This window comes from Salminus brasiliensis, chromosome 1 (assembly GCF_030463535.1).
Source record: "Salminus brasiliensis chromosome 1, fSalBra1.hap2, whole genome shotgun sequence".
Lineage (NCBI taxonomy): Eukaryota > Metazoa > Chordata > Actinopteri > Characiformes > Bryconidae > Salminus > Salminus brasiliensis.
Genome location: NC_132878.1, coordinates 33373261 through 33399941, shown reverse-complemented (window position 1 = coordinate 33399941; position 26681 = coordinate 33373261). Strand labels below are relative to the sequence as shown.

Sequence of the window (26681 nt, the reverse complement as noted above, 5' to 3'; positions counted from 1 at the left end):
AAACACGCTCCAGACACACCCCTGCTGTTGAGCCCTGTTCCTTCACAGTCACTGTGAATGTTCTAAACCATTTCTCTATGGTTTTGGTGACTTTCTAGAGGACAGAAGGCCAGTGTGCTTTCAGTACCTTGAAATATTCATCGTTTGGTGAATGCAATGCTCTGGCTTAAGTGTTAAACTGTTGTAACCTGCGGTACTTTCTCTGCTCGGGGCACCGAAGCTGTCTATGAACTGCTGTCTGGCTCCTGGGCCATCTACTGAGCCTGGGATGCTGATGGTCCAAGAATGTTCAAACCATATGCACTGTTGATCAAAATGCTGGCGTCCTCAGCTAAACACCTTTCATTTTGCCAAAGGGCTTGTGCGTTCATGTCTAATGTTTTGTGGACAACCAAAAAAAAGTGTCTGAAAGAAAGCTGGTTTAGCTCAGAAATCTCAGTAAGCTTTGCACAAGTGAGGTCTTGAGGTCTTTGGAAGCAGAAATGCTTTAAAGGAGTAGTCCAGACGCTGAAGCAACTGCCCACTGGCCTCTTTGTGACTGCAACGAGCTGTCGGGTTTCTAGGTATTCAGCCATACAGTACCAATGATCTGCCACTGCTGTATAACAGCATTAATTACTGTGGACATTTTAATACTACATATGCAGCCGATAACAATAACGATTATAAGAAGAGCCAATGAAGTGAAGCAACCGCCGTTTAGCTTCCATTAAAATCATGGTTTTGAGTTGTACAGTTTTCTGTGCTTTTTCAGCTACAAAGAAACAGGCCAGATTCAGTTCTCAGTGTTAAACAACTGTACTATCCAGATGAGGCAGTTAGAGATTAGGTTACAGAACGATGGAGTATTCCTTTAAGCATTGTGCAGTGAATGCAAAGCTGTAGAACTCCTCAAACTTGGGCTGGAGGTCTGAACAGCCTCTGCTTGTGCTAGAAAGAGCAGATCCACCAGATGTTCTGGAGGAGTGTGGGAGGAGACGGGGGGAATAGTGGTAGTAGTAGTTTCAGATGTGGTCTTTCACCCAAACCTCAGTTATTGCAATTTTTCCTCATCTCTCTCTCCTTTCCTCTGATTAGATCACCAATGTGCTGAGTAGTCTGAAGAGCGGTCAGTTTTCGTTTTATAGCTTACAACACATATCATCGCATAACATTATTTACAGTTTACATCATATTATTATTATTATTATTATTATTATTATTATTTTGGTAACCAAGAGGGTATATCACAAAGCAGGACCATCATTGTAGCCACATACCTTAAGCCTAAAGTCAAGCCTGTCCAGTGGGAGAAGACCTGAGGAACCTTCATAGTGGTCAGTCCTGACTTTTTGAGCTTAAGTTTTCGGGCTAACTGAGAAATCCTGCTTTGAGAAACACCTCCAGGTACAGATTCCTAAACTTGATGTCAATGCTGTCAGTCCCTGCAGTTCAGTTTTTTCCAGAAGAGGTATTAGAACTAATAATAAAACTTTGCATGTTTATATATTATATTATATATATCATTTAATACTGTTTAGTATTTGACTGTAAAGGAAAAGTTCCAGGCTGGACTAAAGACTGTGCTGTATTTGCTTGAATAGTTGACTACAGGCCTTAAGGTGGGTTCTTGCAGTACCCTAAATCAAACACTAGAGGGCAGACACCTCCACTTTCCTTTTGATTACTGATTACACTATATACAAACACAAGTTTAATAGAAGACTGTAAACCTCATGCTGGGGGCATATTGGCTCCACTGGTTTGTCCATATTTACAGCTGTATACCATGCAGAAAACGACCTTAGCGTGTTTCTCACTATACAAGAACATGTTTGTTTTTTTCCCTCCCATTCAGAAATTATACAAGGGGAAAGCAGGGTTGGGGCTATTAAGTTAAATGAAAAATACAGTTGTGAACATAAAGGACATCTGCGATAACTTGATAAATCTCTACTATGGAATGCTAGTCACCTCTTAAATATGTATCACAGTGTGAAAGACTTCAGTCTTAAATGCTGGCTAAACGTTGACTGGATATGGCGTAGAACTTCAAGCAGCAATGCAATGTCTCTGTCGTTGTTTTTTTTTCTCTTCATTTTGATTTCATGGAAAAGTAAGTCATCCCATCCCTTTGTGAGTTTCACATTTGTCCTGTTGGACTTTTTTTTGGCAAGGGTCGTGTAAACATTCCGAGACTCAGGACGGTTGTGCAGTTTTCAGAGTACCAGAACGTGACGTCATATAAACTGATACGCAGGTGAGTGAAATGGGGGATTCCAATTGTGTGCTTTGGTGTGAAATCCTCCATTGTAGAGAAACTTACAGACTGATGTCTTTACCAGAGGTCCAGAGGTCAGCCTGACGAATATAGCCATTTCATTTACTATCCAAACCCACCAGTGAACCTAAACCTGCCCACTGAGTTTTCTATGTAATGTTGATCATGGTAAAATAGTGGTAAATATGAAGAAAGGGTATCTTTCTGAGGGACTAGGTTTGTCTAACAACACCCTGCATGCTCACCTCCTCACGAATGTATTCAAAAATATACATTTTAGGCCAAAATCTGATCTTAAAGCTAGTGTAAACCAGTGTATCAGGCATCAGGCACTGTATTCATAGTCATTTCAATACTTTCTATGACTAAACTGGTTCTATTTACCACTACTGGACATCACTCTGACAGCACGTTTCATTAGAGTGGGGCATTTAAGAGAGGTAAATCTGTAAATCTAGATCTGTTGTCTTTGGCCACCAAGGACCGCTTGCGTCACTACAAAAAATCTGACCAGATCTTGTGGACTCCACAATACCTCTAAAGTCGTCCTCTGATATTCGGCACCAAGACCTTAGACGTCTCCATGGCTCGCATCAATGAACCTTAGGTGACCCTTAATACCTCTTCTGTCGGTGGGACTAAAATTGCAGCTGAGGACACATTTAGTGGCATTAAACTCGTCATTCACCACCACTGTGAAAACCACTGGTACGTTTCTCTAGAATGGAGATTTAACATCATTCTGGATGATGTTGTTTACCTCTTGACATTTTTAAAAATCTGGGTTTATCTGTCTATTTGTGAACACTCTTAGTACTCATTTTCATCCAATGAAAGAAATCATAGTTTGCAGTGAGGGGGGCAGTTTTCCAGACACAGACTGAGTCCAGTACTAAAGGAAATTTTCATCAATCTCCACTGGCAGTGTAAAACGTCTAATCTGTGTCCGGACCACCAGCCAACTAACAAGTTGTTAAACCTGAGATTTTGCGGAACACTGCAAAACATGGCATCTTGGCACGTGACAGCTTCTTCACTATCACACAGTCTAATATTTGACATGATTTATGTGCTTGTTGTTAGAATATCATATGATTATTCTGTCTGTGTAGACATAATGCCTACATATAAGCTTTTTCCACTTGCCCAGATGTCATTTTTGCAGTGAAAATAATGTGATAACCTGCTGGTACTCTTGGACAGTGGTTGTGGGACAGTTCCACCTGTTTGAGGGAGCTTCAGGAAACAAGAGAAAAAACAAGCACAGTGTCACTGTTCTCAGTGGGAGTGGGCTGTAAGGCATGATCTGGCCACAATATGGTTTCCACATCTCAAACACTTAACTAAAAAAGCAGTTCAGCCAGAATGAAAAATGTAACCGTTGTCATCCCATCATCAATCTCCTCTAGTCTCTAGAGAAAGGTTTTACAGTTAAATACTGTAATGTTTTCATTTGTTTTGTTTTGTTTTTTTAATGCAGAAGGATGTATTTATTAACTGGGGCGGTTCCCCAACAGCTTTATGATGAATTTGCATAATGCATGCTGGGTACTGTAGTCAAAGTATTCCACTGAAATGAAAACACAAAAAGGGCACAAAACTTATACTAACTCAAACTAAATGCTATTTTTTGTTGGGATCTGTCTATTAAATATATTAGTTGGTGCAAACTATAAGTGATTTGGCCTCATTCATGTCACTGAAACAAGAATTTTTTTGTTCTAAATATTTTTGCATTTTAAAGTCAAATAAATGTAAATAATTATGTAACAAATTTAAATGTACAGAAACTGTACATTGCACTAGCAATTCTAAAACTACATGCAGTGTTCCATAAAAGTAAAATAATGGATGGCAAAATGGCTTAGGGAACAGTTTTTTAACAAATAATTTGGAAACTCAGCAATTTCGGACTTGGACGCGAACTTCATAGCTGTTGCCACAAAATCTTGACCTTAAGTTGTTTTGCGCTCTCTGTGTGATAGCAAAGTTATACATGTCTTCCCAAGGCCATCCTGGGTTTCAACATACAAAAACCAAGGATGCTGTTTGATCACGACATGCTTCGCCGTTAGCTTAGCTTCGGAAACCAGGCCAACTGCATGGTCAGACGTTTAAACAAACAGGTGAAACTGTCCTTCAAACCCAAATTATTGTTCGCGATGGGCTCCCTGTGGCTAGCTGACTGTAAACATGGGAGTTTTGATTGTATGCACTTGAGAGATGCAATTGAAAGTGTGGAGAAAAAGAAACAGATAAGATATTAAATAATATATATTCTCTTAAAAAGTCCTCTTTGATCTCCCATCGAACGGCATCGAGCTGCAGCTCGTTTCTCGAGGAGAAGGAGTCAGCTGTCTGACCCTGAAGTACGCAGATCGTCCACACAGGTCCGAGGTCATTACTTGATGCTCTTTGGCACTTCCAGACCTGTAATTAGGGTCACCTATAAAGAGAAAAACAGAACACCTACTTAAACTAGGGCTGCAGGATATGGACAAAATACTATTATAAACACATATAATAATAATATTACAAACACATCCAGTGGTTTCCAACCCTGGTCCTGGAGGACCCCTGACTCTATACTCTATACTCTAAACTCTAACTCACCCGCTCCTGGCTTCAGTCTTAACTCTAACTCACCCGCTCCTGGTCTCAGCCTAAACTCTAACTCATCTGCTCCTGGTCTCAGCCTAAACTCTAACTCACCCGCTCCTGGTCTCAGCCATAACTCTAATTTATCTGCTCCTGGTCTCAGCCTAAACTCTAACTCACCCGCTCCTGGTCTCAGCCTAAACTCTAACTCACCTGCTCCTGGTCTCAGCCTAAACTCTAACTCACCCGCTCCTGGTCTCAGCCTAAACTCTAACTCACCTGCTCCTGGTCTCAGCCTAAACTCTAACTCACCTGCTCCTGGTCTCAGCCTAAACTCTAACTCACCCGCTCCTGGTCTCAGCCTAAACTCTAACTCACCTGCTCCTGGTCTCAGCCTTAACTCTAACTCACCTGCTCCTGGTCTCAGCCTTAACTCTAACTCACCTGCTCCTGCCCTCAGCCTAAACTTTAACTCACCTGCTCCTGGTCTCAGCCATAACTCTAACTCACCTGCTCCTGGTCTCAGCCATAACTCTAACTCACCTGCTCCTGGTCTCAGCCATAACTCTAATTTATCTGCTCCTGGTCTCAGCCTAAACTCTAACTCACCTGCTCCTGGTCTCAGCCATAACTCTAATTTATCTGCTCCTGGTCTCAGCCTAAACTCTAACTCACCCTCTCCTGGTCCCAGCCTTAACTCTAACTCACCCGCTCCTGATCTCTGCCTAAATTGGGACCTAAAATGCCCTGTTTTTGACTCTATCTCACCCTCAATGGTCAGTAACACTATTCAGAACCTCACCCTTCACCAAAAGACAGCATATGTTACACTAAGCATAAAAGTTGGACTATCAATAAATTCCACATGTGAGAATGAGGGACGTTTTGAATAAATGAGGATGTCTAGTGATTAAAGGTGCATTCATGGCAAAATCATATGCTCCAACTTTGGAAGTGCCTCAAGCTTGGCTGTAAAATAGCTTTGCACAGTATGTTGGCAGAAAGAGTTCCCATGGGTGAGATGGATGACACTGGAGTGGAACAGCCATTTCAGCTCTCATTAAACGGGCTGTTGCTCTGAGCTGTGTGCAGTACAGCCATGGAAAGATGACCGATTATATACTATGGCTTGAGCAAATATGAGGTGGTTTGGTTGTCAAGACCAGTAGAAGTCAGACAGAGTAAAGACAAAAGACTTTGAGTCTCAGTCAAGACCCAGACAAGGCAAGTCCAAGTAAAGACCTTGGTCTCAAGATTAAGGTCTATCAAGATTAAGGTCTATCAATTCCCCTTTATGGAATAGTGTTTTAAATCCTAGTACAGGCAAGTACGGTCCCAAGGTACAGTATTTGCCAGGGCTGGTCCCTAGTCAGTAGGCCCCATGGGGGATTAGGCATCAGTGTAAATTCTACTTGGTTCATTAAATCTGTCCTTTAAGTAGTCCACAAAATACAGGACATCTCCAAAATGCTGGAACATATGGTGATACCTCGTACCAGTAGCGGGCATTTCATACCTGTACGTTGCGGTTGAGGCTGACCGCAGGCATAAACACTCCCTCCAGGTTCTCGAAGGCCATGGGGCCGTGCTGCTCTTTATTTATGAAGAACGTAAGCGTGTGCTTGGTCAGGTCGAGCAGAACACCCACCGTGGAACCCTTAGTTATCCCGCCCTCGGCTCTGAATGGAGAGAGAAAGAGAAGGAAGAAGCAGAGAACACAGATGAATACAGTGTAAATAAGATTTTCGCAGACAGGCTGTGTCTGAACCTCCAGTTAAAGCTGACACCATCCAACCAATGCTCTCTTAAGAAGCTCAAAAGGTTCTGAGAGGTGTGGGTGACTGTGTGAAGACAGTTATTTTTACCCCCAGAGAAGGTGATGACAATTAAATCTGACCCAGTTTTCTTGTCTCACGGCTCATAACTTTTTCCTCATTCGTTTCTTTATCTGCTGCATCAAGAGTGAAGAAGCACAGTTTCCAGCAATAACCTTTCAAATCACAGAGCGTGCTTTTCCTGTATTTCTCTGAGGTTTGCTTGCTTTCTTCTTCAGACAGCAATAACTGAAACTTTCTAGTCATCCCTCTCTAGTCAGACAAACAGTCTATTACACAAACAAACCTTTTATACTACAGTGCTGTGAAACTGCCAGAGAACACTCTTTTATTTTTTTTTTCTAAGCATGCGCTATATGTCCAAATATTTATGGACAGCCCTTCAAATGAATGCATTCAGCTAATTTAGGTTGCACACATTGCTGACACAATGTGCAAATGCACACCCCAGCTTGTCTAGTCTCTGTAGAGAAGTACTGCCAATAGAATAGGACTCTCTGGAGCAAATAAACATGAATATATTGGCTCCGTGCCTCCTAATGCCAGGCATGGGCTAGAGGGGTATAAAGGCCCCCTAGCATTGAGCTGTGAAGCAGTGGAAGAACTGTGTTCTCTGGAATGATGGCTGGTGCTCCTTCCAGTACTTCTGGGATGAGCTGGAGAGTTGAGGATGAGGTGAGGTGATAATCATCCAACATACTGAGTTCGCAGCTAAGAAAGCCAAGAAAGCCCAGCAGCGTCTCTACTTCCTCCAGAAGCTGAGAAAGACCCGTCTCCCTCCACCCATCCTCACCCTCTTCTATAGAGGGACCATAGAGAGCATCCTAAACAGCTGCATCACTGCCTGGTTTAGGACCTGCACAGCCTCTGACTGCAAGACCCTCCAACGCATTGTGAGGACAGCTGAGAGGATCATCGGAGTCTCTCTCCCCTCCGTCATGGACATTTACACTGCCCGCTGCATCCGCAAAGCAACCAGCATTGTGGATGACTCCACCCACCCTTCACACAGACTGCTCTCCCTCCTGCCATCAGGAAGAAGGTACCGTAGCATCCGGTCCAACACGACCAGACTCTGCAATAGCTTCTTCCCCCAAGCCATCAGACTCCTCAACACAACTCAACTTCTGAACTGATATCTTTCTGGTACATTTACACACTCTCTCTCTCTCTCTCTCCATCTCTCTCTCCAACTATTTACCCCAGATACAATGGGAAGCAATTTGCACAAAGCATTTGCACCAATAACCTTACTACCTCACTGGACTCAATATTTACCCCATGGTTAGTGTGGCGCAACAGATAACACCACTACCTGCCACTGAGCTACCACACCATGTGGGAGACTGGGGTTCAATTCCCGGTCTGGGTGACTATGCTGCGCTACACCAATAAGAGTCCTTGGGCCAGACTCCTAACACTCCATTGGCCCACCTCTGTAATATGAGTAACCATGTAAGTGCTCTGGATAAGAGCGTCAGCTAAATGCCATAAATGTACATGTATTTATTACACACTGCATAATTTGCACACTACCCCCAATTATTTATTATCCTCTGTCTGTACTGTGTTGTGTTGTCTGTCTGCACTTGTATTGTGTTGCACTTGTATTTTGTATGCACTGTCTATGTTGCACCATGGTCCTGGAGGAACGTTGTTTCGTTTCACTGAGTACTCTGTATGTAGCTGAAATAACAATAAAACCCACTTGACTTGACTTGACTTGCAAAGAGAAAGCCTTCCCTGGACAATAGAGACAGTTACTCCAACAAAAGCAGGATAAACTCTCTTTTTTTAATACCTTTGATTTCGGAAGAATGAGCAAGTGTCCCTAAACTTCTGTCCATATAATATATTTTATTCAAGAACTAAATCTACTGTCAGATGTTTGAGTATTTCATGCATTCACCTTTACCTTTCTCACTTTTAGTATTTTTATAGAACTCAGTGGTGCTTCTCACCATTTAGGTCACATTCAGTGATGTTGAGATCTGGATCTGAGATCTTTGTTTTTCTTAGTAAGAGCTTCATGGCTAGCCTTTCAGCTCCACATCGTTTGTTTGTCGCCTCACAGTGGAAGATTTTTTCTGGATTGACTGGAAGATTGGTTTTCAAGTTTAAAGTGAGAGTGGAAGTCAATTTCCTTCTATGGACACTTTAGCAGATTTTATGGTTGGCCAGATCTTGCAGGGATGTTAGGGATCCCACGTTTCTTTTAGTCTGTATCTCATAAGCATTCCTTTTACATTTACAGTGTTTTCCTTTGACTTTCTTACTTAAATAATATCTCCTGGAAAAAAAAATCAATAGTACTTAATAGTATTTAAGTTCTGTTAAGTTTCTGTTCACCTCACTTTCAGGCCTCATCTTAAGGTTACCACCAAGTGACTCAGCTATAGCGCTACTGCTAAGTTTTCCCCCTGAGCTGTGAAAGCCTCCACATAGCACGCAAGAAGAATTCAGACAAGTGTGTTAGCATGCTGGCACATGTCCTTGCTAGTCACCTACAGACTGCCCGTCCTTTCAAGTGGACTGACACAGAAATCCAGTATTAGCATGCACCTAAGGGTGTGTTCTCAATAAGGAGGGTAAGGTTTCTCATGGACAATTTAAGAAAGTTTGGGTTGAGGAAACTTGCAATGTGGAATTTACCCAGTAGTGTAACTTATTTAAATGTATGGGCCCTACAAAAATGACTTTTAGAAATAGCAGTTATTTAATTTTATTTAACTCTGTTTACTTGCTATTGTTTAGTTTGTCTCTGTTGAGCTGGTCATCTAATACATATATTAGTTGTCACAGCTACTGTACTCTGTGTCGTGGGTGTAAAGTTGCGGAACTGGTGTTTTAAAGTAGGTATTCACTCTTATTCACATCCAACACTTATTAGATGTGTTTTGAGTGTTTGCTAGATGCACTAAATAGTTTTGCTGTATATTTATTATTTTGTTTTGTCAAAATAAATTATAATGGGGCAGATTTTTTTTTTATATTTATCTCCCTATAAACCTACATTTCTTAAACATCATATACAAACTATGGTTGGTCTACATGTTCCCATCAAGCTGGAAGCAGAGCAAATTACTCCAGTTTTTCAATTGGTTTCAAAAAATTTAAAAAGCTAATTGCGTAAATGGAACACACTCCCAGCCATGATCTTTGTTTGGCCACAGAAGAAGCTGCTTAGCTCTTTAGCTACATGTGGTGCACTGTTACGGGTTGTGGAAATGGTCCTTTAAGAGAACAAATCCTTGCTTATTTTAGAAGAATTTGTGAAAGTTACATCTACAAGTGATGCAGCAGCATGAATATGGTGTTGATATCAATACTGAAGTAATAGGAAAAAAGTCTTCAGAGAGGAGAGTCTTCAGTGATTACTTTGGGTCATCGGGTTATGAAACCGGATTAGATTAGATTAGTTAGGCTCAGATTAATTGGCTACAAATGTTTCAAATCTCATCAGACAATTATACAGCGCCTAAACCGACATCCTGCAGTTGCCAGTGATGTTGGCGGATTGATCATTGTAATATACTTCCACAGAAGAAACAGAATGGAACTCAATGTCTCAAAGCTTGCTATCATTCAGAACACCAGTCATGCTCAGAAGTTGGTCTATTGCGTCCCAGCTAAGCTCAACTGCAACAACAAAAACCTAGGTACGATTACTTCTGACAATGCAGACATATACAAGTCACTACAATGAACATGTCCTGTCTGTGTCTCTAGTCGAGGCTTGTGTACAATGTGTACATAACAGGTATTACGCCATTGCCTGTAGAGAGTGATCAGTTTTCCCTAAACTATTTTGAACTATATAAACTTTTTAACTATTTTTAAGGATCATCAGATATAATGACTTGTCAGACATGTAATGATAAAGGTAAGAATTCCTCCACTCTGTGGCCTTTTATGTGGCCTCCACTTTCAGCACTTTTATGGGAGGCCAATAAAAGCAGGACAGGAGAAAAATGGACACCTTTGAACTTAAGCCTCAGCTGCCACTGGAAAAGACAAATATGCTTGGAACAGAGGACGGCCAGCAACAAGACATATTGATACAATCAGAGATACTATGAACAAGCCATTGAAGAGTCAAACCTAAAGAGTCTAACAGATGATAGGACATTCTGTAGAAACACTACCCATAATGTGGCCAGAAACCAAATTTATAGCACTTAAAAATAGTAATTCTAGCAATACAAATGGTCTAAATAAATGTGTGACTGGGTTCTGAGCTCCATCTCTCATAGAGAAAATAAAGTTTGCCCCAAGTTGACACTGTCACTGACGCTGTCACATACATACTCATCACATACATCACTAGATTTGGTGTATTTCACTTTGTACAGCATACACATAGTGACCCAGAGTTAAACAGCATCACCAATGCTGAAACGTCTACCTGTAACTGTAGGTGCTGGCTGGAGAATGAGGTGCAGATCAGCTAAGTTAATAGCTCTTCAAACAATCACAAAATTCTGTTGTATTTGATTACTATTACTATCGCACCTCTTTCCAATGTCTTGCTTTTTTGGAATCAAGAAAACTATGTGGAACCAAATCCACTAAACTCTTTTAAATCATTTAAGTAAATGAGGAACATCCCCACCTAAATTACCAAAGTAATAGCCTGGATATTAATCATTGTTGTTTTGTCACCCTGGCTAAAAGCCATCAAACTGAGGCCTTACCTGTTGGTGTGGGAGTTATTGTGCATGAACCAGGAGCGGTTGTTGTCCACATACATGGCCCAGGCCTTATCATCCTTGCCCAGCATCATGTCCTTCATCGTGTTAATGCGCGCCACACCAAACGCCGGGTCAGGGTGGTTGTCGTAGCGATCTATGCTAAGCTCCCAGTAATGCACACCTTTGGAGAAGGCAGCGGTTCCAAGCACCACGCGGTCGTCGTAGCTGTTGCAGCTCACAGTCTGGTTTTCGTTTGACAAGACAATGTCCCTGTGTGCTGAGGTAGGGTCAAAGGTGAACCAGGCAACTGTCAAAAAGAGACCATGAAAGAAGAGAGAGGAAAGCAAAAAGGAAAAGCGTTATTAAGGCTGGACATTTATAACATCTAGACTCCACCTTTGATGCTGCTGTCATAAGAAAATCTCATATCTTCAAAATGTTACAAACTTTACAGGAGCAGAAAAAAATGCTTGTTGGCTATTTTTGTTACTGTTTCTTTAAGAGAGATATATGATCTCTGTTCTGACTGGCTAGCCTCTACCAGAAATATAACTTCAGTTATTACTTCAGTGTTTTCAGCCCCTCTGTTTCGCGCTCTCCCCTGGGGTCTTGTTTAGTTCACGCGTTTCACCTGAGACTGGGGGTACTTAAAGAGCTTTGATACTCTGTTCAAGGCAGAGAATTAAATGGATATATGGTTTATGGTTAAGGAACCTCGAGGTTGCCTATCGTTTGCAAGCAATCCACCCGGAGGTTCGAGCTTCCAGCGAGGTTCGCTCGCTTGTCACGGAGAGATTCCCTCAACTCTGGATCCTGCTCTACTACTCTCGTTCCAGCTAGGCGACCCTCTGCCACGCAGCAGTTACAGGTTGGGTCGGTCTAGCCGCTCTTGTCTAGTTGCTGGTTCCCCAGCTAAACCCCCGGTCTCAGGTCTGTTTGTTTTCGCCTTCTTGTTTGCCATGTTCTGGTTATGTCGATCACTGTTCACGCTTATGCCCTTTAGCTGCTGCATCTTGCCCCCTTTTGTTTGTCTTGTTTTGGTTAATAAATTACTTGCATTGAGTCCATCTCTGCGAGTGTTCATCCCTCTGTGTCTGGCCTAACCTGTCATGACAAGTGTGAACAGGTAGAGAACAAGTTAAACTGCTGTGAGCTGTATATAGTGGCATGCAAAAATATTGGCACTGCTCTGGACAGAAGTTTAGCAAAGGCTAGGATTGGGAAAGGCCAGGTGATGCTAATTTTAACACTATAATTAAATAAGTAATAATAATAAATAAAAAATAAATAAACACTCTGACTTCTCAAACCTGTAATGTAAACAAACCTGATGCATTTTGGGAGCAATACCTGTGGACTAAGTTTTTGTCCACAATGAGCAAAGTCTGGGGAAAAAAGTGTGCAGATTTTCATAAAAAGAACACCTTTCCAACTGTTAAGCATGGCGTATGTCAATCATGCTTTGGGTTTGTGTAGCAGACAGTGGCACAAGGAACATTTCACTGGTAGAAGAAAGACTGGATTCAACTAAAAACACTATATTGCCAAAAGTATTTGCTCGCCTGCCTATGCACACATATGAACTTGAGTGACATCCCATTCTTAATCCATAGGATTTAATTTGAAGTCAGGCCACCCTTTGCAGCTATAACAGCTTCATCTCTTCTGGGAAGGCTTTCCACAAGGTTTAGCATTTGTGAGGTCAGACACTGATTCACACATTCTCCGTGCTAATTCACCCCAAAGGTCTTCTGTCGGGTTGAGGTCAGGACTCTGTGCAGGGCAGTCAAGTTCTTCTACACCAAACTTGCTCATCCATGTCTTTATGGACCTTGCTTTGTGCACTGGTGTGCAGTCATGTTGGGTCAGCAAGGGGCCGTCCCCAAACTGTTCCCGCAAAGTTGGAAGCATGAAATTGACCAAAATCTCTTGGTATGCTGAAGCATTAAGAGTTCCTTTCACTGGAACTAAGGGGCCGAACCCAACTCCTGAAGAACAGCCCCACACCATAATAATGCAAACACATTTTGACAGTAACAATTTTGTTAGAGCACCAGGTTACTGATAACAGGATTGTGGGACCTTGAGCAAGCGAAAACTACCCACTGCTCCGGGCACGTATGCTCACTGGGATGTGATGGGTTGAAGGCGGAGGTGAAATTCCATCTGTGTGCAACACAAATTGTGGTCATCTTTGTCTTAGTAATAATATGTTATTGATGAGAGTGAGGAACTGGAGTGTGGACCCACATACAGGCCACAGGAGTTTAAGCAATTTCCACACTCCGATCTATGATATCCCAAAAAACTGTGAAATTGTGGGGCTCAGAGGCTACATTTCAGTCAATCATTATATATTATGTCTTCCACTTAAAAGTTAAAGATCCTCAGCCTCTCAAAAGGTTTCTACAGAGCGGGTGTTTTAGTCACAGCAGGACAGATAAGATGGGATGAGAGGAGTTTTTCCTCTGGCGCTGATTAATTCCAGCCCTCCCCAGCAGGGGTCCTTCACTTTCATGGTCTGTTTGGTGGACCCCACAAAGAAAGAGAGAGAGAGAGAGAGTGGGAGGGAGGTTTAGAACAAAGTGACAGAGACAGTGTGGGCAATCAAAAGGAGTGCAGAAAGAGAGGAGGAGAGGGGATGAAAAAAAGGGCGAGAGACAGTCACTAACCATCAGACGTCTTTAAGACCACAGTCTTGCTGTAAGCTCCGACCCCAATGGAGTTGTAGGCTTTGACTCGAGCGTTATAGGAGCTGTTAAAGTGGAGGCCGTCCACCGTGCACACCGTCTCCTTCCCTACATACACCTCCTGAGAGAGAAAAAGAGGGAGATAGTTAAAGGGGATGGAGTAAACATTTGGTCTGATGTGAAGATGTGCGGAATGTTGGTCATGAATAATAAATACAGAGATGAGCTACAAAAAGTTCGGAACTCTAAAAACATCAGAGCACACACTGACACCCTCTGTACTGTATGATAAACTTCAGCACAGCTTCCATATCAGCTCAGTTACCCTCCAGATACACAGTTCCTCCCGCCAATAACAAACAGCGTTACAAATACTGCAGAAAGCAAAATATCAGGTGGTGTAAGTAGCAACTGGAGCCTAAAATGCCCCGATGCAATGCAGCAAGTATGTTCAGATATGTTTGATTGCAGTGAGGATAGTCAGAAAGGGTAGGACAACATTTCAACATAGTACATAAATGTAGAGTAGCCAGACTTACAGAATGACATTTAGGCCTAGTAGTAAATCTCAATAATAGAAATGGTTATTTCATCTTTTTTTCAGTAAATCAGACCACTGTATGGACAGCTTTGTGTGGACAGCTGCACCATGTTCTACTAAATTTTTAACGTAAGTTGTTTTATTTTTAAAGATCTGTTTTTTTTTTTTTAGTGGGTGGTTAGTATATGGATGAAGGGGATGGGCTAGATGCAGGTATTGGCTGTATTGCTTAGTGTTGCTTATATTTTTCCCTAGGTCTGACTACCTGAGACAATGACCTTTGAGCCTGTGTTATACTGTTCTTATGGATTCTTGTCAAGCCAGTATCAGACCATAGAGGTGGCTTAGAATAGGGGTGAAGGGAATGGGCTGGACCCTATGTGCTCTTTACCTTTTTCTGTATTATTTCACTACTGCTCTTTAATAAAGTTCAAACAAATAAAGTCTTTAAAATTATAAAATAAAATATTAGCTGACTACTGGATTAACCGATGGAATAATCAGTAGAATCATTTACTATAATCAATCAATAAATCAATCAATAGCTGCAGCCCTAATTTACATTTCTTTTTATTGATCCAGATGCTCTTAACCCAAATGAATGAATAATAATAAATAAATAAAAAAGATCCTGAACAGCATTTAGACATTACTTCTGTGAAACACACAAAATTATCTGTCACTTTAGCCCCTTAAGACTGTTGTTTAACTATCTGGTGAAACTTAGCAGTTTTCTAATGCTTGCATTCTCAGCAGTGTCAGAGTTCTGATCAGGCTTAAGACCAAGACCACAGTGGGGGTTAGGTTCCGGTTTTAGATGGAGGTTAATGTTAGGATTTGGTTTAGAAAAGTGTTTTAGACCAAGAGGAGAATTCAAGTGACTTTAATAGATGTTTAGTTGAACATATGTGACTTATGTTGGAGAGTACAGATTATCAAAAGATTACTTATCTAAATAACATGTTATCAAATGATTAAATATAAATACAAATGCTAATCTCACAATAATCTCACAATAAAGATCATCTTAACAACATAAATAAAGATATACTCTTGTACACAGGTTCTACGTCCCTGGTAAAATGGCACGCTTTATTGATGTTGTAAGTATAAATTGCAGTTACATCATCTTCAAAGAAAACACTGTAATATTTAATTGCTTTGGTTTAATTGCTGTTTATTTGCTGAATTTAACAAGTTGGAAAACCATAAAACAATGTATGGCACATGTATGTTATGTTTTATTGTTTCCATAATGATACATTCCCTAAGCATATAGATATAGATATTCTGCTTATGTTTTTAGAAAATTTATAAAAGATCATTTTGAACGACCAAACATTGTTCTAAGGGCACTGGTTCCGCATTTTAAGTGGTCTCAAGACTGCTGAGTCTTCTGCTGAGTGTTCTGTGCATATGTAAGCCTGTTAAAGTAATTCAAATCCCTCTAAACAGACCCACAAGCAAAACTGATTAGCGCGATTGCACTACACTACCCAAAATTTTGCGTTACCCAGGTAAACAAGCCTGGTCAGAGGTCTCATCAGTGCTCAAGAGGACCATAAAAAGAGCCCCCATAAAGTCCCCTTTAAAGGTTGGGGCTGCATAGAGATCAGTTAGTTACAGCTGATTCCCAATCTAGTTCACTTTAACAGAACTGAGCTCACACGCATCTAGTTTCACGTACCCGATACTGTCCACCACTTCCGTCGTCCAGCTCCAGGATGTAGCCCTCCACGGGCAGCGCCTGAACTGCAGTTATCCTCCAGGCCAGCGTGGCGCTGTTGTTGCGCATGCAGCATTTTTCCAGCTGCAGCAGAGGTGCTGGAGGGACTGCGGGAGTGTCTGTTGAGAGAGAAAATGATTTCCTACAGCACAGCACAGCACACCTCGTCAGGGTTCAAGTGAGACAGGAGTGAGACAGAAGTGAGACAGAGTTCGATTTACAGGGGAACAGAGGGAGGTGAGAGTGCTGTAACATGTAACATGCATGAGGGCGAGCATACGCTCAGACACTGACGGTACAGGTTGCCCTTCTGTGCTGATCTGAAGGCAGTTCTGCAGCTTAAAAGAAACAGTTTGGTGAATAATCCAATTGGCACTGTTTACGCCTATTGATTGTAGTCAATCAGTAACAGGTAAAAAGTAAAGGTGGTAGCATCTGAATAGCACCACACAACCTGCATGTCAAGTCGTCAGACACAGCAGGTGTCTGAAGCAGGTTGATGACTAAGGCGTGCACACTGTGTGATACCAACAGGCCAGATTTATTGTTAGATTCATTAGAAGCGTAGCTTTAGTGCTTCTCGACTACATTTTACATACATTGTTTACTTAACAGATCTTTACCTTAGCATGAGTGAAATCCTCAATATTTGACCATGAACACGACAAGTAGTTACTGAAAGCCAGCACAACAATCAGATTAGCATTTGTTCCTCATATAATACATAATCTAGTTTAAGGTCAAGGTCCTGGATCAGCACAGCATGGAAACCTGATATTCAGAAACGCACAGCGTCCTAAACAAGACAGGAAGAAAGAACTGTTCTGGGGGTTTTACAAACAAATTCTGGGGAAATTTTAGCATCTCTGAAAATACCTCCTGTGCTCTCCGTCTCTGTCTGGACCCCTGCATGCATTTGTTTCATTAATGCAGGCTTCTGACCATCTGAAACATGATATCGGACAGAGCATGCGCGGTATGCATGAGTCTTGGAGCAAAGTTCTGACACTAAGGAATCATGGGGCTTTTATCTTGGGGGGGTGGGGGTGGGGGGTGAACCAGGTGGGCTGAAATATGGAGTGATTTTCAAGCCCACAATACTAGTAAATATGCACGTTTTAAGGCAAAATCTGGAAAAAAAGACTTTTTTTAAATAGTGTCTGTAACTTTCTGTAATGTGGCTTTTAGAGGCATAGCTAAAATAAGCCATCTGGTTTCATTCCACCACCGCTGTGAACAATTGTGACTTGGCGAGTGTCACTAAAACAAACGGGAAAAATAAAAAACTAAATCAATCTGATTAACTCTCTTTACATCTTAAAACGCATACAGATGTTTGCTAAAATCATTTGCATAATCCTCTTTAATCTCACATTTTTGCACCAAGCAGATGGGAGATAGGATTTTGAAAAGAAACCAAAGCGGTCCGGTTAGATTTCATCACTCTGTGGTGAAATGTGCCTTTTTAATGCAACAAAACTGCAGAAAACTTCACTAAAATAATACTGAAATTAGTCAGTCATATCATCCCAACTCTAACAGTAAACAAACTTCTGATATTAATAAACTGGTCAGACCTAGGTGAGTGTGTGTGTGTTACCTTTGCTCTGTGTGAAGTCCAGCTGCAGGATGCTCTGCATTAGAGGGTCAGTGTTGATGCTAAGGGGGAATTCAGGACAGACCTTGGGCTCCAAGGCCCCCTTCACCCACTGCTCCTGAGACCCCTGCACACGCTTTATTAATGCATCTGAGATCTGAAAGAAAGAGATAGAGAGAGACAGTGACAGAGAGAGAAATGAAAATCAAAGTCTACAGGAAATTCCCCTCATTCTCGTCGTACTTGTGCAATGCCATCTGCAGGAGCAGTATTAGCCTGTTGCTGCATAAATTCATCACCTCCCTTCTGCTTAATTCGTCAATGCTCAGTTATTGATCATAGGGTCACTGTTGGCCAGACATCTTTTGAGTTGTTAGAAATTCAGCAGGAAGAGTCAGACTGGATCTTTAAGAGGATGAATGGGAGTTTGAGTGGGTGCTAGGGGTAGAAGGAGGAGAAGGAGGATGGTGACGGTAAAAGATGAAGATGGAGGCAGAGGAAAAGACTGAGGGGATGGGGGAGGGGAGGAAGATGAGGATATGAAAGGATGTGTGATGAGCAAAGATAATAGGGTGGTGGTTATCACCTCAAAGACGGGAGGGAGAAAGTCATTTTAATAAAACAGTGTGAAGGGACAGGACGATGACTATCACCTCTCTATAAAGACAGGAGGGGGTGAAGTAATCAACTGAACTGTATAATGAAGATATATACATTTATTGAATTTGCCTGAAACTTATGAATCCTGTTCCACAGGTAGGTTATTGTAGTGTTAGGAGTCATACTGGGGTAGTGTGGTGTGCTTGTCCATCCTGGGAACTGAAGCCCAGTCTGGGGAGTCCATGGGCAGAGCAATGTTATTACAGTGATGTTACCCACTAGAGTGGACCATTCCAGGCACAGCCGAGAAGCTGACATGGTAGTAGAATAGTAGTTTGTGCACTACTGTTATGTCAGGCTGTGTTGCTGGGGGTTTGTACTGTATGCCACTTGATAAAACCCCCAAAGGCCCTTGTTTAAAAACAGCAGAGTGGCTTTGATCTGTCCACATGAGAAACACAAAAAGCAAAAAAGACTCTTGACAGGCTCCTTTTCCACCTCTTCGGATGGTAAGTGCTCTGGACGTCCTCACAAAACTCTACATACCCTGCATTAAAACATAAATAATTCAGGCCATCAACTTTTTTTCCCAAATAGTTCTGGCTTGTGAAAACAAAGGTTCCAATTTCAGTAATTTTGCGCTGCAGAACTGTTTTCACACAAAAGCTGCTGTCCTACGCTTCTGAAACATTTGGGACAACAGAGGAACGGCACGGCGTCTCAGAGACAGGAGCGACGGAGAAACGTTAGGAATCGATGCTTCATAAAAATTTCAACTGGAAGGCGAGCATCGATCCTCCAGAGTGGCATTCAGATCTATTTCATCTCCTTCCAATAGCTTCTATTAAAGATGAATTATTTATGCAGCGTAATGGCTGAGGGCTAGGCCCAGCATAACAGGTGAGTATACAGTATGAGAGAAAGAAGCCACCAATTAACTGCTCTTCTGAATTTCATTTCTCCTGCACTCTATTTAACCTCTACACAGAAGAAGGTCTAATAGTGTAAGTGAGTACAGAGACAGATAAGGATCTACAGTTACTGTCTATTTGCTACACATTCAAATTAAGCTACATAAATACATTATTTAAATTACAATTTTGGAGTTACATGATTTTACACATTTCTATCTAAACTACACTCTGTACTAGACTGCAGAATGCACTCGTGACTCTTTTTTCATAGAATTGAAACATTAAACTAAGTTTACATAAATAATAGGATTGACAATGTGTAGTGTGTGAGCTGGATTGATACTTTTGGGGTTTAGGACATTATGGGACGCAGTTTGTGGATGAATTTACTCTGATATAAAATGCATCAAAATTTTAGAAAGATATCAAAGTTTACATTTTCTGAGATATGGCAGGTTTACAGTACACGATTTTAGCCCTGATTTTCGAGATTGTCGACAAAAGCCTCAGTTTGGTGTTCACTCAGCAGGTTTGGCATCACATCACATTTTGGCCACAACAGAGTCCTGGCCCTTATCCCCTTGAAAGTCTTGGGGATGTGCATGATAGGACTTTATGGAGTGGTCTGACACATACAAGATCCCCCTTCCCTCCTCATTACCAGTAAGAAACCGCTGGGATCGTTCTCCTTGATGACCTCCAGGCAGTACTCCATCATCCCTGTGGTCTGTCTAAGCTTCATCGTGCAGTGGGTGATCTGGTCTCTCACCGTCTGTAAATAGAGAGAGGGACACAATGATTAAACAGGCATTTACTCAGACAGACAATTTCACACACACACACACACACACACACACACAGCTTGTATGATCTCTTTAGGAAAGCACTGCCATGAGCCTAAGGTCATCATGCCAAATACCAAGCAACTGCTAGAGGAGGCAGCGGAGCAGTGGAGCTGCATTCCTGCTGTGATGGAGCTCCATCCAATAGGTCTGGGATGAAGTAAGAGTGGTAGAACTAATCATTAAACATCAGTACTTGACCTTACTAGTGCTCCAGTGGCTAAATGCAACCAAACCTCACAGCAATGTTCTGTTATTTGCAGTAAAGCCTTGCCAAAAGAGTATAGATTGTTAACTGCAGCAAAAGAAAGGCAAATTCCTTACCCTTGGGGTTATTATCACACGTACTACATTTAAACCAGAGAGGAAGATAGATGGCTCGAAGAAAAATACACACATGCACAGTTGCATAGGTCTCAGATCTAAGCCCTGAGGAACCCCACACTGCATTCCTTCTTGTTTCCCCAAAACTAACACACATGATGCATTTCAGGTAGGTGTAGATGGCTTGAAGCACATGTGTCGGTGCCAGAATATCATAAAACACTCTGGTGAAGCCCAAAAGGCGGTTTTTGGATGGTTGACAACTTTTCAGTTTCAGTTAATTAAAACAATTCAGCCTGTTTACAGATGCTCCTATGCATCACTCTGATTAATTATGATGAGCGTTTCACACTGTCAGCAAACCACACCAAACCGGCTTTAACACTGGACATGGCATATTGTGTCATTTTCACACCCATCATAATAATAACAACAATAATAACAACAGCTGTTACAATATACACTGCATGCCAAGCATCTATGAAATAGCCTTACTACATGGAATGAGCTTTTATTTTTTATTTCAAGAAGTGCTTGAAAAAAAGTGAAAATCATTGACAGATGGGCAAAGCACAGCATTTTACACAAAATGCTGTGCATGATTGCTGCTGTGTTCACATATTGATCAAGCACTCGATGGCTGTGTGATGACTCGGTTGTTTCTTTGAGCTCAGCAACCTTGGGGTTGATAACTTGGTAGTTAGTTTAGCTTCACTTCTATAATTACAGCAGATTTTTCTGCCCGCAGGGGGTGTCAACTAGGGCTGTGTCTAGATATGTATAAATTCTTCTCAGGCCCACACGTATTCAGATATTTTTGAAAACACAGACGTTTCTGTCCAACTCTATAAGTATTTCTGAAATTCTCTCCATCCACACAAGAACACAAAAACATTGTGCCAGCCCAGCAGGGGGCACTAATACCTCACTAATATTATGAAATTACTCAAGAAGCAGCATAACAGCCATAATAGACCTTAATATAGCATGAAGCTAACAACAGTGATTTTCTCACTGTGTTGCCCAAGCAGCAGGTCTACCATTAATAGACCTTACAGACAGACTCAAAACCCAATTTGCACCCCAAAATTTACCATTTATTTACAATAGTGTAGCGACATCACTATATCTGAATCACCCATGTGCTCCTACTCAGGCAGAGAATAGGAGTTTTTTTCTATACAAAACATATAGAAAAAGCAATGTTAGTAAAAATATCTGGATACATGTGGATGGATCTTTTTGTGTAGCATTATGTGGCAGCATTATGCAGCATACTGTACAGCATACTTAGGTGAATAGCATCTGTATAAGAGGTCACTAATAGGCGTACCGCGGTCTGGCTCCGCTGTACCATCCATCACCTGGACCTATAACTATTAAACTATTTAACTTTGATTAAGTGTTTATATTAACCAACAAAACGTTTCTAGCCTTTATGGTATACTTTTCCCTGTCCAATAAATCTCACAAGTGACACTAATCAGCCAATCATATTTCTGATGTCTGACGAGCGCTGCGACTTGAGTGAGTGAAAGCGATCGGAGAAGAAAGCGAGGTGTGCTCTAAATAGAGAAAACCAAGCTTTTAGTCAAGAAGGGTTATACTGGTAGAAGCTGGTGGGCATAAAGTGTTGTTACAAACTTCTATTACCAGTTTGTACTGTAGTTACTGTATAATACACCTTAGTGTGAAATAAGCCTTGCTGTGTTAAGGGGTTAACCACTAGGCTACTTTAGTATACAGGATATGGCACCAAATGATGATGAAAGTTAGACATCATGTTCCAGACCTTGGCTCGAGGACATTTTCTCTAACTGGACCTTTTAATTAAATACCCCTGCTCTATATATTATGGCTACTGTGGGCTTGGCATGCTAACTGCACTATAGAACTCTATAGCACTATAGGTGAAGCAGGCTGAGTCATATTAATATAGTCTGGTAATATTACTCCACCACTTTCAGTAACGGTTCTGTATGTCTCAAAAGTGGCTCAAAAACTACATTTCCCAAATGTAGAGGAAGCCCAGGAGCAAGAAATACCAATCATTGCATAAAGTTGTTTTAATGGCTCATACCTGAGTGGCTGAAGTTTCTTGTGCTGCAGGAGAATCAGCAGGAGATGACTCATTACCAATTAATTACTGCACACATTTAGTCAAATCCTTATTTTCTATGTTAATAAACATATTACTTCTCCTTATTATTACAAGGTTAATGTTGCTTCCAAACGACTGGCCTGCAGTGTGTCTCTCATGGGTATCATCTTAAAACACTTTAGATCTGCTAATTACACAGTTCTCATTTTAGATGGTGTCGTTCATTACTAATGAAGAAAATGTTTTGATTTCATTATGGACTCATCCAGCCATTCTGTCCTGCTTTCATTAGCCCATGCCCATTTCCCTGTATTAATTATCCAATTACCCACCTGTCAAATGGGCTCTGGATAGAAATAAATGCTGAGACAGTTCTTATACAGTACAGACCCTTGGCTAACGAATATAAAGAGAATAGCATTGTTGTTAATATGGAAACTCTCTCTGTACATGTTCAGGGAAAAATAATTATTTATAAGAGCAAGGAATGCTCTTATAAATATATATAATATATAATAGATAGAATATATATAATAGAAATAAAAACTTCAGAAAAATAGCAAAAAACATTCATTCTTTAATGTTTTTTATAGCAGAAAAACAATTATAGGCCAAGCATTATCTGCTTTTGCCATTTTTGTGGCCGTTCATTTTTTTCTGCTAAAAGATCAACCATGATCTTTTAGCCTAGCACGGATACCTGCTCGCTTCCACAACTAACTGGCTGCATGTATATCAATTTTGGGATCAAGATTGTTATATAACAGTTTGGAGAACAGAGCTCATTTAGATGTAGCAGTCTTAAAGGCACAGTAACGAAAGTTAAAATTTGAGGTACCGGTTTGCAAAATGGTCATGTACATATGAACTAATGCTGTTTTTGGTACCTAAAACTCGAAACCGTTTCAGAATATTACCGCAGTATATGGGACACACTAGTGTAGCCACACATGAGCCTGTGGTCAGGAAAATCAGCTAGAGGGGTATTCATTTCCCAGCATTGGGCTGTGGAGCAGTAGATGTGCATTCTCTGGAGTAATGGAGCTCCATCCAATACTATTGGATAATGATCACCTTGCTAAATAAATTTAACTGGGGCAAATGGGGGGGCAAACTGCGTGTTAATACCCGTGATGTCAGTAGAAACATTACATTTTAAAAACAAGATCAATAAGTAAACAAGTAAACAAGTGGTATGAATGATCTCATGCTGTTCCTTCAACTCATCCATTCTCATAATGAGAAATTTTAGATACAGCTTCTACTTTTCAGATGATTTTACTTGACAGGGTGTAATTTTGGTGCTTATCTGTTTCTGCAGTCGTGTGTCTATGATGATTGGTGAGTGGAGATCTGCTAGCTATACTCTTTACACCAAGAGTTCACCACATACACCACCATATGGATTAACTCAGTCGTAGAAACACCCCTGGCATAAGCGAGCGCTCTCCTTTCTCTCATTTCCCTCATTTCCATTCTCCCCCACTCTCTCTCTCTCACTCTCTCTCTCACGCGCTATAGCTCCCTTCCCCCAAGCCCTGTTTAGTGTGGCGAAAGAGGGCACGGTCAAAGCTCTGTAGACAGCCTACTGGCTCGGAAGGAACGTAATAGAGTAGAAAGTGACTCTCTGTGTCATCTCTGTGATGCCAACGCGACACTTCGGAGCAATTAACCACATAACAGGGGCGATTGCAGGCCTTCTGCGCCGCTTACCGCCCTCCCAATCTGCTAAATGAAGGGCTTGATAATAATCAGTGGATTTTAATCAGGTGAGCAGGGAGAGCGTTCATCAGTGCAGAGGCGAGGCAGATTTGTTTCAGTGGCAGGGCTGTGAAAATCGCAACAGAAGGTGGTGGGTTTGGAACGCTAGAAGCAATTACTATTGATTATAATACAAGTCATTTCAAGTATGTGTTTATTATGTGATGGAAATAAAAATCTCTGGCTATTTTCAGGTGAGAAAATCTCGTCCTACCTCAGAAATGTAGTGGGGTTTTTTTCCTCGTCCTCCATACCTCTAGATTTTTATAATAGAGCATATAATTGGGAACCAAAACAGACCCTTTTCCATTTGCAATTTTTGTGATGTCACAAAAACACCTTATTTACATACTGTACAGCAACCAATTCGGTCAACAGCTGTTTAGCTACACCGCTTTATGTTAAAGTCATAAGAAGTGTAACTATCTGCTCGTTTATTAGTCTTAAAGGCACAGTAACATTCAATTCTCAGGACAAGAATAGACTGAGATGTTCATATAATAATTAACATGAATAAAAAAGCTAGAAAATTGAAAAAGCTTGGATCAGGTGGAAAGTTTGGTTTATCAAAGGTTTAAGTCATGGCGTTACAAGTACGAAAGGCATGTGTGTTTGGCATTACATCCTCTCAGACCTGTGGGCTGCGGTGATCTTGACAGGGGTTCGGCAGTGTTGGATAATAAGTCATTGTGACACAGCTGAAGAGATTTAAGCAATAATACACAAGAGGGAGTGCTATGGCCTGAGATACTGGTACTGGTGTAGTGTGGTCATAGATCAGTGCACCACTGCCCATATCTCACGTTATAGCATGAACCTCAAGTGTATTATGGCTTAATAATACCACAGTTCCGATAGTGACCAACGTTTATTCGATTTTAAGACAGAAAAAACTATTTGTTCCACATTCATTGAGGTAAAATAGTCCCACTCTGTCAGTCATCCCGCTGCTAAAACATCATCACACTATGCCCTTCAGTCAGAATCGTGGAGGAACAGTTTATAATTTCCCAAAAATCAGGGTGACAAGCAGCGGCCAAAACATTAGGCGATGTCACACACACTGCCAAGGCTGTTAAATATTAAGGACTTACTTTTACATGAAGCTGAGCTTTGCTTACGCATCTACCAAGCAAAACTCATAATAATTATTGCAATGTTAAGTGTGCTTATGTGCGGTTTAGGGTGCCTTGCGAATCATAAATGTTCTCTAACTAGCTAGCTGACCCTCTTTCTCTATGGTTGCGTATATCTTGACAACATATATGCATACGTAAAAATGTTGTTAATGGACAATAAGTCGTTAACCAGCAACTGTTCGAAGCTTTGTGGAAGTGAATGAATTTCCTGATCACTGCTGACTAGCCAACCCAGCAGCACTAGCCTTTTAATTCACTGGTCACATTAGCATGTCTTTGTCAAAAGACTCCTTTCAGATTACAATTTGGACAACAGAGGCTGGTCCTGGATCAATTATGTCAAGGCAACATGATATCCATCAGGGTCTGGGCTTCAAACCCACTAGGATAGAGGAGTTCAGTGTGGCAGTAACAGAACAAGACTACATAAGAGTAGCAGAGTAGCATTGAGGGCAAGTGCTGAGAACAGGCTCCTAAATGCATTGAGGCAGTTGTGGGCAAGAGGGAACGAACTTGTCATGTGGACTGAGGATTTCATTATGAGAAACTCTGATAATAATCTGCCTCCTGGAAAGATTTATTCGTGACATATTGTGAGATGGATGAAATGAAATAAAGCTCCATGGCAGCCATATGGAGCCGTGTGGCGGCAAACACAAAAACTCAATTTGCCCTCTGTAATCTGATTGTAACATTGTGGGTCTTAGGCATATGAAAGAAAAAACACTATTTTCTTTTTAACCTATTTCACTTGCTCTAACTCCTTTCTATTCCCCTTTCCCTCCCTTTTTTCCGCTATTTCATCTGCCCATCAAGGTTGGGCCCTGATCCATGTGACCCAGTGACAGTTTAATCCCTCCAGCACGGGACTCAAAGTAAAAGGAGTCGAACCAGAACGGCTGACAACTGGCTACAGGACCACAACTGATGTAGCCAGAGTAGCATGATAGGCTACATAGTTACAGGGCATTTATATTTGCATCATAGAATGACTAGAACTGTTCATTATCAGCTAGGAGACATTGACTGAATCGAGGGTCACATGATCCACAACCAGATGCA

General features: G+C 41.3%; 1 protein-coding gene across 2 annotated transcripts in view; it reads right to left on the bottom strand.

Annotated features, from left to right (window-relative positions):
- Window positions 1-1551: 1551 nt before the first annotated feature.
- trim67 (tripartite motif containing 67) overlaps window positions 1552-26681 on the bottom strand; it is a 59081-nt gene continuing 33951 nt past the window's right edge. Inside the window, exons 4-11 of one of the 2 annotated variants that reach the window (XM_072678166.1) lie at window positions 20114-20224; window positions 17942-18095; window positions 17218-17286; window positions 16303-16460; window positions 14057-14195; window positions 11388-11691; window positions 6375-6537; window positions 1552-4706 (exon numbers count right to left, since the gene is read on the bottom strand). In XM_072678166.1, the coding sequence (XP_072534267.1) occupies window positions 4662-4706; window positions 6375-6537; window positions 11388-11691; window positions 14057-14195; window positions 16303-16460; window positions 17218-17286; window positions 17942-18095; window positions 20114-20224 (1143 nt within the window). In that variant the 3' untranslated portion in view covers window positions 1552-4661. The remainder of the gene's footprint in view (window positions 4707-6374; window positions 6538-11387; window positions 11692-14056; window positions 14196-16302; window positions 16461-17217; window positions 17287-17941; window positions 18096-20113; window positions 20225-26681) is intronic. The other variant, XM_072678176.1, reaches the window with a different exon arrangement.